Raw genomic sequence first — 13,594 nt, 5'->3', positions numbered from 1 at the left:
CCCGTACACACACAGCTGTTACACCAGTCACTAAGTAACTAATACTGTGCCCTTTGGCGAAACTATACGGTCACCCACGCTATAATTCCCTATATTTGAATTACCCGTCTATAACATACCCCAGTAACATCGTCTTTACAAACAGTAGTTACAGTACGGTTAGCATAGGTTAAAGTACAATTTAAAGTCACAGTACAATTAGTAGTGGTTATGGTGTTAAAACATGCAACATAGACGACAATTATTAGTACTTATTTACAGTATCAGTAATTATACATGGTTATGGTACCGTGCGCTATAATACAGTTACACACTATTCACACTCTCGCTAGACGGCAGAGCTCACGCTATCTAGCAAGATATACACGCTACTACAACAATCTTTAACACATTTACAATTCCCAACTAATCTATTGGCCAGTACCTTGATGGACTACCTAAAACTATCTACATACGTTTTGGTTAGCCACACTGCCCAAGCACCACATATAGCGAACTAGAGGGCGGAATTTACAACAGCACCCTTTTAGTCTATTTACTCTATCAAAAATCTAGTGGGTTCCAAATTTACACGCCTTCCCACTTAGCCAAGATAGGATGAGATCTAGCGGACCGAATTTACACAGACGCCGCTTAGTCTCCCGGTCCCTCCGAACTAGCGAACAAAATATACACCCTAGAACGCTAGTCTAGACAAGACACCGGTGTCCGGCTAGGGCTATTTACACCAGAACCCCGCCTGACTCCAAATCAAAATTAAACGGGCTTACTAAAGGGCGTTTAATTGAGCGGTGCGCCTTCGCTCCTTCCCTCCACTGGAGGGGGAAGATTCCAAATAACCCCTTATGGGCCTACCGCACAATCGGTATCCAATACCCCTAGTGGGTCCGCCGTCTAAAACAGCGGTCGTCTTACCTCCTCGTTCCTGAACCTGAGTTCACACTCATCGACGGGGACACCCCAGCACTTACTACGTAGAGGCCGATGATCTCCTGGACAACAGACCAGTGGCGCCGAGATGAAGGGAGGTCAACGCAGAAGTTCAGGGGTGCAGCCGTAGAGAATGTGGGCAAAGATAGACCGTCTCACGCCTCTGCTTCTCAGCTACCGTTGAACGATGAGCTTCCCGGCCAATGCACCAAATGATACCGGAGAAACTGACGGAAGCCAAGCACAGAGAGATGGACACAGGTTTCTTCAGGAAGGAAGAGATTCTTTATTCGGTTCACCGATCGGGACTCAGAGGGACTAATGTCACCAAAAAACAGCAAAGTCTGAGTCCTGATCATACAGTGTAGGTCCCTTATATAGGCATGTAGCTCCTCCCATAATCAGTTCAACCTACACATACTCTTATCTAATCAACCGAATAGAGACTAAAATCCTGTTTGACCACATGGCTTGCCCAGCACAATGGAGGAGGGGAAATACTCGTATATCCTGTATTCCTTCTTATGCTCCTTACACTACTGATTGTATCTTAGCTACGTGTAACTGACTTAACTGGTACATCAACATATGCAAGTGCACATACCACGTGGCAATCTTGTCCTAGTAAATTTATTTTTACTGAGATTCCACCACAGTGTAAGGTTTACGCCCGCTTCACAGTGACAGACCAAACTCCCCGTCAAACAACCGCAAACAGTCCATTTGCACAACCGCAAGCTCCCCATTTGCACAAGGTTGAATACCAAGCTAGCCATGTCGCGTGCCTTGTCCTCACTGATGTAATTGAAGGTCTCTTCCTCCACCCAACCACGTACAACACCAAGGGTCCCCGAAAGGTGACAACAAGCCCCCTGTATTTTTTTTTAAATGTACACTACTGTTACACCAGATAATGTATAATAAACACAGGTTACTGGCTATGGGGGGATAATGTATAATAAACACAGGTTACTGGCTATGGGGGATAATGTATAATAAACACAGGTTACTGGCTATGCAGGATAATGTATAATAAACACAAACACAAAAAAAAAAAAGAAAAAGAAAGAATGCAGCTTCAGAATTAATCTAAATTGTATGCTGTCTAGGAGGTGGCAGTGTCTGCTGCTGATTGGCTGGAATGTGTCTGCGGACTGTGAGGTACAGGGTCAAAGTTTAGTCAATGATGACGAATAGGGGGCGGACCGAACATCGCATATGTTCGCCTTCCGTGGCGAACGCGAACATGCTATGTTCACCAGGAACTATTCCCCAGCGAACCGTTCGGGACATCACTATACATAAATAATGCATTTATATGGTCTAGTTCAGTAACTGTTTAATCTCTTTTTCAAATTTTTTTTTCCATTCCATTCCTTAATTTTATTTTTATTTTATTTAAAAAATCCATCATTCTTGCCCAATCTTTTTTTCATAGCCAAATAGCTCTGCTGGAAATTACCACCATGAGAAGGCTACATTGAAACTTGATCATCCTGACTTACAAGGTGGAATGCTCATGTAGTCCCGTGCACGCATCAAGGGCACATAGTATTCTCACTCTGGTGGCCTTGATTATGCAGAGTATGAATTCAGCAGGTTATAACCGTGTGCTGTGGTCAGATCAAGTTTCCACAATAAGGTGGCACCCGTGGACAAATGTAACGCTACAGGTGGAGGACCAGACTGAAAGGAAACTTCATTATTTTTTGTTTCTGGTTTTCACTGTTAATGTTAGGCACTGGTCCTTTAAGTCCAGTAATATTACTTCACAAATGAGCTTTGGTCGCATATTGTGTGATTGTTAAAACTCATTCAATATATTCATGTATCTGTGCATGCCAATTTGTGTATTAACATGCAGTCATTTTTAGTCTTGTTTTGCGCCAAACTCACCTATGTGTAAAAAGTTCTGCAATAAATACAAATGTTTTTGAACGGAAAGCAGATAATTTATTGCTTTGTCCGATCTTCCCTAAATAGAATAGTACCCTGGGTTGGAAATTGAAATTGTGTAAATTTGTATGATATTTTTTTTTTAGGTATTCCTAAAGAGCATTCTACAAATAATGTTTGTCGTACATTAATGTGCAAGCTATTCGTCCCAAGTTTAAATTTTTGTGCATTTTTTTACTCCACAAAAACAGCTTAGTAGTGTAGGGGTTAAATGGAAATGTAACATTTCTGCTTCCATATTTTTCTTAACTTGTTGTGTATGAGTATTTCTGAGCAGGTGCCACTTATATAATTATACCGGTTTTCTGAATAGTTTACCATATATGAATTTTCTCTTATTAGGAAACCAAAAATAAATCGAAGGTAAAAATAGTGTACACGTATTGTGAAGAAAAGTGGAGTAAAATTAATTCTGACGAATTGCTGCAAATAAGCTCTCAGGAAAAGCAGAGAAAGGCAAATTCGGAAACCATCCGTAGAGCCACCCCATGCTGTGGGGAACTCAGTAGAATACAAGATAAGCACAGTGGGATATGCTTTTTTAGGAGACGATATGCAAAGAGAACATTCGTGGTAAGCCTGCATCTTTGATGATTTGCCTTTTAATTAGGTGGATTTTTCCATTAAAATTTTAGGATTTACTTTTCAGCTTTCTAAGTGCAGGAAGCAGTTTTTTTTAAACATTTTTGTGACCCTTTGATATGAGCGTGCGAAGCACATTGTGTAATGGTGTACACCCGGAGAAAACTACCTAAAAAAGAATTTAAAAATGAAGTCCAAAATACACGTTTTTGCTCAAGCGATTAAATGTCTAATGCAGATAGCCTTGAATTTATTACTTACAAAATCTAAAAAGCTTACCCAAGTTCATGGGAAAGTGTTTACGGAGAAATAAACAGGGTAGTGGAGGTTGGCACTGCGTTTGTACGTGTCTGGCACACCCATTGCGCACACCTATGACCTTGATTTTATGTGCTAACCCAAGCTGGCCCTGTGTGCAAGTTTCTGCGTTTGTACATGTCTGGCACACCCATTGCGCACACATATGACCTTGATTTTATGTGCTAGCCCTAACTGGCCCTGTGTGCAAGTTTCTGTGTGTTATAAAGTGTTTCTTTTAATTCTCGTTAAAGTCTCCTGTTCCTCAGTTCTGATGTTTGGTGTATAATCACAATAAGCAGATAGCTGCTCATTTTTCGCTAGTGTCTTTGAGCTGTAATCTCCGCCTGAAACCATTCTTCACAATTTGAAAAGTCAAATGTTCCGCCTCTCCACTTCACAATTAGAATACTTTAATGAGCCACCACATAAGAGCCTAATCACTTGATGTTCTGTTTAGCTTTTCCATTATTCGTTGCTACACTGAGTGCTTTCCTGAGTACTTTTTAGAACAAGTCTTTGATACGCTAAATCAGCAAGTTACAAAGAATACACAAACCTAGGGGTATGAGTGAGTCTGTTAATGCCAAGACCTTTTTCTGAATCTCTAGATGTCCACATTGTGCCATCTCTACCTGCCCAGGATACAGCTAACACAGATAGAGCACAGGTTATTGCTGTGAGTGTGCACTCCTGGGCACTTACACTGAGCAGCTCTACTCAAAACACTGTGAACATATCTGTCGATAGGTCTATATCAACTTATTCAGCAGTTTGATTTACCCAATATGGTGAAAGGTACTGCAGTTGGGGATGAATTACATATTTAATAAAACCCTGTTCTACAAGAGATTTTGGAATAAGTTCAAATCACAGAGACCAGAGAAGGTGAGACTCCTTTTAGAAGAGCCACTTACCTTTCGGAGCAGACCATACTGCTAATTATACTTTCCTAGAGACTTGAATCAGCCACTAAAACTTTAACGGGGAGCATCTTTTTTGTTTTAATTTCTTTAAAAAAATATTTCATAACCCCACAACATGGACCTACGAGGCATCATCCTTGTAAAGAGCTAATGCTCCTCCACAATGTAAAAACTCACTACCATACAACCCACCACACCCACACACCCCTCAACATGGCACTACGTACAGACCTCACACCCCAAGTTACACACTTACCCCAAGTTCTCCCTCACCTAATCCTCCCCTCGGATACACACCACAGAAGAACGACATAGCAAAAGGCCCTTAGGGCAATGACCGTGCGCGTCTACGATAACGCTCACAACACTAGACCCTGTACACCCAACCTGAAAGAACCACTATACCAGATCACCTACACCAGGGCAATCAGCAGCGCACACACTCCTGTACCCCTCTTGGTGTAGATTCATACACGAACCCTAAACTATACGAAACCCTATCACAATAAACACCACCTGTACTCCACCGTGATGATGAAAATATTTGTATGCAATTTTTTGTTACCCCCCTTCTTTTCTGTAACCCTCCCTGCATTTTACCGAACTTGAAAAATTTGAAATAAATAAAGAATTAAAAAAAAAAAAAAAAAAAATATTTCATTGTTTAAATAAATTATCTTTATATACAGTGTGGCATGTCCCTTAAAAAAAACTATTAAAAAAAACTACAAATGCTATATTGAAAAAGGGTAACAGGGATTATTTAGCAGAGGAAGAAAAAACAGTGAAAGGCAAGTAATCACTTAGGTCAAAATGCCATGTCTTTTTTTGCGTAAGTCCTCTAGATGTCAGATAATCAATTCATACACGCTCATTTTTCAAATTGTCATAGAAGTGCTGCTTCAGCCTTGGTACATTGTGTTTACTTATTGTCATATATTATATGCCGTTAGCATTCCAGAAAGGCCTTACACTGTACATCTAAATTATAGCGTCTCTATCTTTTAAATGATTATCTCCTGTCCTTTAAATGAACACATTTGCTGTTGGGTATTCACATTCCTTTGAAGGTTACATCTTTCATTTGGTAAATGCACTTTGCAGAGCTTTCAATGTATAAAAAATGCCAGCTTCAGGGTTACTATAATATATTTCCTATAGATGGTAGTTGGTCATTTTTAATAAGCGTTACTTAAAAAATATTTCTATTCTGGCATTATCAAGCATTGGGATGCACCCAAAGGGTTCAACAAGACATTTTATTAAATGTATTAATACATGTTCTCTTACGGACAAAATGGTGTTTTTATTTTCTAAAGCAATTTTTCATGTTCGACAATTTATGACCGGAGAAAATGATACGGAAAATTCCCAGAACACAGCATTTATTATTTTTTTTTTGTTTAACTCTGCTTTTTAAATATATTTTAGGAGACATGTACTGTTATTATACATAACAATTTCTTTGAATCAATATTTTTTTATTGTAATACTTCAGATACACAATTTTATTAAACGAACAATGAAAACCGGAAAGGCTTGCTTCGGAACCTTAACAATTAAAAATCTAAGAAATATAATAGAATGCAATAAAACAATATAAAAAATATAATTGGTTTTGAAAGGTTTGAACTTTACTTACTTTTTTGCAGACATAGTCACCCGGTAAATAGACAATGGATTTCAATCTCAACAATAGGTCATGAATCATTTGAGAATCACAGCCCTAGTAAAATACAAATATATGACATACATATCAGGTCTGTCATGAGAAATAATATTTCCTTCATGAAAAACTGCCAACACATTTTAATTTATTTTAATTAAAAGGTAACTGTTGAGAATTGAAATTACAGGTATAATAAGGTCTAATTTTCCTACTGTAGTGTTATCTCCCATTGTATCACAAGGAAGTACATGGATAATAGTTTCTGCTATTTTTAAGCCGTCACTCTGTGTAATTTGAGTGATGGCTGATGACGTGAATGGGAATAAAAATAGAAGATGGTGGCTCCAAGAACAACACTTCCAGCTACTTGATACTTGTATATTCACATTCGTGATTTATTTTATTCTTAAATTAGGCGTGTAGTTTTGTGTGAGTAAATATTTCTATTTTCATTTATATATAAACATACTAATACGTACATATTCAGCAAAAATCACGAATCCCTAAAACATCATATTCCACCGCAAAAATAGCTTAACCCAGCTCATGAGCTGTGAAACGTAATTATATTATGCCAAAGAGACGCTCTCATGTTTAGACAGTACATTAGGCAAGTTTAGGCTGATGGGTTTGGTAAAATTAACATTTATTCAAGGAACTGACTAATTCTAAGCATCAAGGTCCTGGGTTAGGGTCTACATTTTAGACAAATCTATTTGACCTTCTACAAGTAAAGGTACAAGAATGTAGTCATTTTGGTTCAATATTTTCAGTGTCTGATTCTTACAAGGATGGAGGAGGGGGAACACTGGACTTTTTGTATTTAAGAAAGAGCTGTAGTAATTCTTAAAAAGAATCATATACACTGGATAATTTGGGAGATAGGTGAGAAAAACCCAAACTAAAGAAAAAAAATTACTTGATATGCATATATGGCTTCCGGACAAATAAAAATCAATCTTATATCAAAGTAGACAGACTACACGATGTTCCAGATAGTGATTCATTTTATCTGAGATTTTTATTGTGTCTACATATGTCTGTACAGGACTTCCTGAAGCAGACATTGATATCTGATGTGGCAATGCAAGCATTCTATCTCTGTACCAGCCATCTGTAAATATATACAGCATTGCCTTCTTTAGCAAGGATCTGTATATTATCTTTGATGTTACAAGTAACATTGCAACCCATGATATTGACTAAAATATTGTATATATAACAAATTAAAATTGAGAATCGTAGACAATTGACAAGTATTTTGAAGATATTATGCCAAAATAGCTCAAATAAAGAGAACTACCAATTAAAGTTTTTTTGTTTCCAACTTGTCGCAATATTTGAAACTCCCATGAAATTCTATATAATTCACGGTTCTGTCAATAATAAGCCCACTGTGTACTATATGAACTTACCTTGAACAGTTCCACATTGTTTACTATGGCAAAGTTAACATCAATTGCGATAGCAAGTTGCATCTTTGTTGGCATTTCCTCCATCATTTCTGATTCATCTACAAGTCATAGAGATAAAATCAAATATTTTTATATATTTTTGAACCTGGTTATAAGCACAAGTTTAACTACTAAATGTAACTACAGTGAACTGCACTAGGTTTTTTGTAAAATGTGACAATATACTAACATGATAAATATATACAATGCTTCTAGAGGTGCTAACATTTCTGTAGGCGGGTCCATGCATTGCCATATATAGTTAATATTATTTTATTGATTTTTCTTGAGGTAAATCCCACAGCTCTTTACACTTATGCAGTAGGAAGATATAACTGAAGAGATGAAGAGGATCTTGCTCAAATGAGTTATATCTATAGAAGACAAGCTTACAATCTATGAGATAACTGCTTTTGCTTTTATGAGACACTACTGTTACTAATGTTGTATTATCAGCAGTTTGTTTTAAGAGTTACTCCAAACGTCAAAAAAACATAATTACTGCACATACAGAGATTAGCCTCTCTGCTGCCGTAGATGTAGATCCATATTCAGGAGCATCATTGGTTGTTATAGCTGGCCCAAAAAAGGTCTGGGCTGGCTAATATCAGTCCGGCGTGAAACTGTCATCTGACACCAACGCGCACAGCATGCTGGTGTTAAACAGTCAACAGAGGCCTAGACACCCCTTCTGCGCTGTCCCTGTCCTCCCCTCAGTCCACACTCCATTGGGGGGGGAAGGGAGGGGTGGACCTGGCTATCAATGAATCAAGTTTTATCAATCTCAGCAACTTTGAATGAATGCAATGGTTAGCTAGCGCCTTGCACTCCCAGAGCAAACACATGTCAAACAAATTGTAAAAAAAACATTGCAAATATAAGCCAGCTCCCTGTCTCAGAAACAGCAATTTTAAATATGGGTTTTATTTGGAAATATTTCCCTTTTCATTTGGAGATATTTCCCTTTCAAATGTAATTCCCCCCCCCCCCCCCAAAAAAAAAAAAACCAAATAACTAAACTAAAACCTCATTAAATATAATGAGATCTTTAGAAGGATCTCTAAAAATGTACACATACAGTATATAGCAATGTTAATATTCTCAACTGGAGGCAAACATATACAAGGCAACAAAGTATCAGAAAGAAAAGCAAAACACATACATTTATCATGGTACAAGAAATATAGAATCTCATGTGAAGTACGGGAAACAGCAATGATCATAAATTCAAGGGAATTGTTTTAAGCAGCACTACTTTTATTTTCAAGTTCTCATACACTTGCGGGGTTAATCAATGAAAGGAGAAACCAAAGTAAATTTAAATTTTTTAGGTCAAAATAGCTAAATTGGGTTTTACAAAGAAATTATTTCTACTTTGAAGCACGGGCTTAATGAAGGAACATAAATCCTTATTCATCTGACCCAGGAAGACTTTTCCAAAAGTTGGTTTCTCAGCGTATGAACAGTTCTCTTATGTTTTCAGGCAGTGTTTACATTTTCCCCTATGGACCCCTTCACTGGACACTCCTCAGATGGCCACTGGAGGTGCTTCCTAGGGCAGTGCTGCACAGTAGGTAGCAGTGCCGTTAAGTGTTTCCACACTCTGCATGGAGATGCTGAATTTTCCTCATTGATTCAATGCATCTCTATGAAGAGCTGCTGATTGGCCAAAATGGCGTTTGACACCGCCACCATCCCGTCTTCTTGCCCATTTTAGCCAATCCAATACTTTCCTATGGGAAAGCATTGGATAGGCTAAAAATCGTAAATTCTCGTGAAGTCACAAAGGAGGCGGATCAGGGACGGGGGAAAGCAATGGCTGATCTACACGGCACTGGAAATAGAGAAAGTTTTAACCCCTTCTAAGGGGACAAAGGGGGAAGGGGAGAAAGCCACCTAAATGGTGGTTTTGGCAAGATAGGGTCAGGAATACATGTTTGTGTTCCCGACCCTCTTGTGCTCTTTTAAATATTTTATCCACCAGTAATATTTGTTTTCTTTCATTTATTCTTCAGCTTAGAAAGTGACCATGAATATGCAGTACAGGGAAAGCCTTTGCAGCCACTTCCAATATGTGGTCCACCAGGTTTCTTATTCCAATATTCTAGTTAACATCATCTTTGAAAACTCAATAGTGTCTCAATCTATCAAACTCGTTGCTTACAAATCAAAGTCAGAGAATGATTACATGATAACATACCCTTATTTATGACCAGTTGCATTTATTTTTCCTAATTATTTCAAATGAGATTGCTTATCCTTGCATAGCAATATTGTTCCTGAGATCCTTTTATAGTTATGTGGTCCATTTCTTGTCTTGATTTTCATACCTAGCATTCCTTGTGAATCCCATGTGTATTCATACCAGCTTCTCACACGATTTTGCACAATTTTAGGGATTTTGTTTGTGCTCATATATGCAATGCTTTTGTCTACAGAGGCTCGATAATAACTCTGTCCTGCGGTTGCAGCTCCAATTACGTCACGCATCTAAAAATTTGATGTTAGCAATAATAAGATATTGTAAAAATCCCTTCGAGCAATATTCATTTAAAGCAATAAGATGTTTTTACGTCTAAACCTTTCAGAATATGTTAAAACATAACTATAGAAAACCTTGCATAATTTGCCCCTTGGACTTTCTCGTGTTTCACTGAGAATTTGAGAAAAATAATGATGTTCACCTACACCCACAAATGGTCAGAAAATTATCCTCATTTAGTTAGATGTAAATCATGCAAACCATTCACAAATGAAAACTTCTTCAAATTAAAAAGCCTTTAATGTATAAGTATCCTCACTGTTAATGTAGCACCTTGCAATGTAATAGTTTAACTGTAAAAGTCAGCATTTACTTATAAAATGATATCCCAAACTACAACAAAATGAACATGTGAAATAAATTAAATAAATATGATTTTGTTCAGATTTTTAGACAAAATCTGGGTTCATTTACATCCCTTCTTGTAAACAGCTATCGTAAGCTGTTGATATTAACAGCCATTAGCTTGCAGCAACTACAAATTATCACCAGGTTTCCCAGTTTGGTGCAAATGTTTTGTAGTTTACTGCCGCTAGTGATACTCAGCGAGAGGCTGACAAGGCATTTGCCTTGGGTCGCACTTTCAGGGGGCAGCAAAAAAGCTGCCCCCACCCCCCTAGTCCCCCTGGCAGATGCCTTGTCAGCCTCTTCTCCTGGAGGACCCATCAAGGCTGGCATCTGCTGAGGTTAGAGGCAGACGGCGAGAGAGCGCTGTCCCCTGAGCTCTCCCTGCTCAGCTCCCTCACGCTCCACGCAGGGATGCCGGAGCAGAGATATGACGTCACTCCGGAACCCACATCCTTGAGCGGTGCACGAGGGAGCTGAGCAGAAACATCACAGTTTCCTCGCCGCCATCAATGTGAAGTAAAATCGGACTCCACTGGGACCAAAGGACCTATCGGAAGACAACTAGAAGCTGTAAAAGGTGTATGTAAGGACTGGGGAAGGGAAAATGGTTCATACGCACTTTGTATTTTGTTTGAACAACATTGATTTGTCCCTGAGGAAGTCCCTGGATGGGACAAAACGCGTCCTACTTACCATTTCTGATTTTATTGTGACAACTACATCTACTTATACTAACCTTGATGTAAGTTAATAAATCTGCATTGTACACTTTATTTGTTTGCCTTTGATTTGGATTGCACCTTGTCTCTCCTTATTCTGAGATATTCAAAGCTCAAGATTGTAAACAGATCTACATCCACACCTAATACTCTGAAGGCTCTTTTATCTTCAACAAATTGTGAGTGACTATTTGACGCATATTTTTTATAATTTGATCCTACAGTTATGCCATTGCTTCCCTCACAGGATAACCCCTATTTTTATACACTGAGTGTATATATGTCTGTCAATGAGTGTGTATGTGAGTTTGTCAGTGTGTGTGTGTCTGACACTGAGTGAGTGTGCATCTGTCAGTAAGTGTGTGAGCATTTCTGTCAGTGAGTGTGTATGTGTGTCTGTCATTGCATGCGTGTCTGTCAGTTAGTTTGCATGTATGTCTGTTGAATGTGAATGTGTGCGTCTGTTGGTGAATGCGAGTGTGTGTGTAATTGTAAGTGAGTGTAACTGTGAATGACTGAGAGTGCATGTCTGTGAATGTGCATGTGTCTGTGACAATGACTGTATCTGTCGGTGAGTGTATCTGTCAGTCAGTGCATGCATCAGTGAGGGCGTGTGTCTGTCAGGAAGAGAAATTAGGAAGGGGGAGGGTGCCCGAGTTTTGCCATGCCTAGGGCAGCACAAAACCAGAAAACACCACTTTTGATACCAACCAGTTGCATAATAGTGACTACCTTGTAAGCCACAGAAACACACATCTCAGTGTGCAAACCTCTCCCTATATGGCTAGAAGTGTCAGTCAAGTGGCAGATATCCTATTAACAGGGTTGGACCAAGACAGGTCAGAGGCAGCTGGTAATGCGTAGTGTCAGGTTACCAAGCTAACATTAGAAGCTGCCTGAATGAAGGAAGTCCAGAAAATGAATAATCACTAGCTCTACATGAACAACCTTTAGAGAAAAGCTTCTGCTATAAATCTACCAAAGTCATGGTGGACCCATCTTCTCAAGTTCACACTATGTTTTTAAGCAAAGAGGCTGATTAAAGAATTATGAAAAAAAAGTGGATGAGCAAACCAAAAGAAGTTTCATTAATCTGTAATTACCAGTGAATTGGTTCCATCACTACATAAAATATATATAGAACAGTGGTTCCCAAAAAAGTATTCAAGTAAAGGTTAAGGATTTAGCTATTTTCCAAATAGGGGTACAACTTGGGTATTTGGGGTGTATGATGACTACTTATATAGACATTTATATACAGAAATAAAGTCTCAATTGTACTGACATACTAAGATACAGACAATATTTAATATACCATTGTCACTAAAATAAAAGCACTAGCTACTTACAAAAAAATATAAAAAATGTGTTTTCTCACTTTCTCAGTGTACATATATGTTAATTACCTGACCAATTAAACTTGAGAAGACAAAGACGCCCGAAAAATAATTTAATAGCTGGAAAACTATCTCGAATAACGTTTGAGGTTCAGCAAGTCCACCTATTGTGATTAAGGTACGGACTGCAAAATAGTAGCATCTCAGGTACCTATAGATAAAAGAGACATAAAAAAATATTTAAATAATGATTGAATGACTTCAATACAAACACAAATGGAATGATTAATCAATCATTTTAAATACATTTTTTTTTTAAAGAGGAAAAGTATTAAGCTATGGGTAAAATAGGTATGTTTGAAGTATGACATACAATCTACCTTTACTTTGAACATGATCACATTTCCAGGTTCTATTTCTATCCCTCTGCATCTCTGCAACATGACTGAAAATTGGACCTTGCCTTTCTCTGCCCACATTTCATTATTTTTCAGCCAGGGAAAAAGGGAGCTCAAAGCATACTATGCACACTGCATTTATTTTCTGTATACAATACCCTATATAGTACAGTTGCATGGTTTACCTGTACTTACTATATGTGGTTGTAATGCTCACATAGACGTTATTTGTACATTTTGCTGGCATTTTTAGAAACCTGCATTCTAATAAGTAAATACTTTATTATCATCTATCTATTTGTTTCATACCTTTTGTGTGTAACAAAATGGTACATCTATCTCAAATATTGCAAGATAGTGAAAATATATATTCTAAAACACTGTAATTGCTTTAACATTGCAAGAAGTAATGAACAAATAAATTATAGCTTACATT

General features: G+C 38.0%; 1 protein-coding gene across 1 annotated transcript in view; it reads right to left on the bottom strand.

Annotated features, from left to right (window-relative positions):
- CNGB3 (cyclic nucleotide gated channel subunit beta 3) overlaps window positions 1–13,594 on the bottom strand; it is a 201,378-nt gene that overhangs the window by 28,314 nt on the left and 159,470 nt on the right. The window contains exons 12-15 of the mRNA XM_063450337.1: window positions 12,830–12,971; window positions 10,145–10,304; window positions 7,776–7,873; window positions 6,334–6,417 (exon numbers count right to left, since the gene is read on the bottom strand). Coding sequence (XP_063306407.1) covers window positions 6,334–6,417; window positions 7,776–7,873; window positions 10,145–10,304; window positions 12,830–12,971 — 484 coding nt within the window. The remainder of the gene's footprint in view (window positions 1–6,333; window positions 6,418–7,775; window positions 7,874–10,144; window positions 10,305–12,829; window positions 12,972–13,594) is intronic.

This window comes from Pelobates fuscus, chromosome 4, assembly GCF_036172605.1.
Source record: "Pelobates fuscus isolate aPelFus1 chromosome 4, aPelFus1.pri, whole genome shotgun sequence".
NCBI lineage: Eukaryota > Metazoa > Chordata > Amphibia > Anura > Pelobatidae > Pelobates > Pelobates fuscus.
The sequence above is the reverse complement of the archived record's forward strand: the minus strand, read 5'-3'. Positions and strand labels throughout refer to the sequence as shown.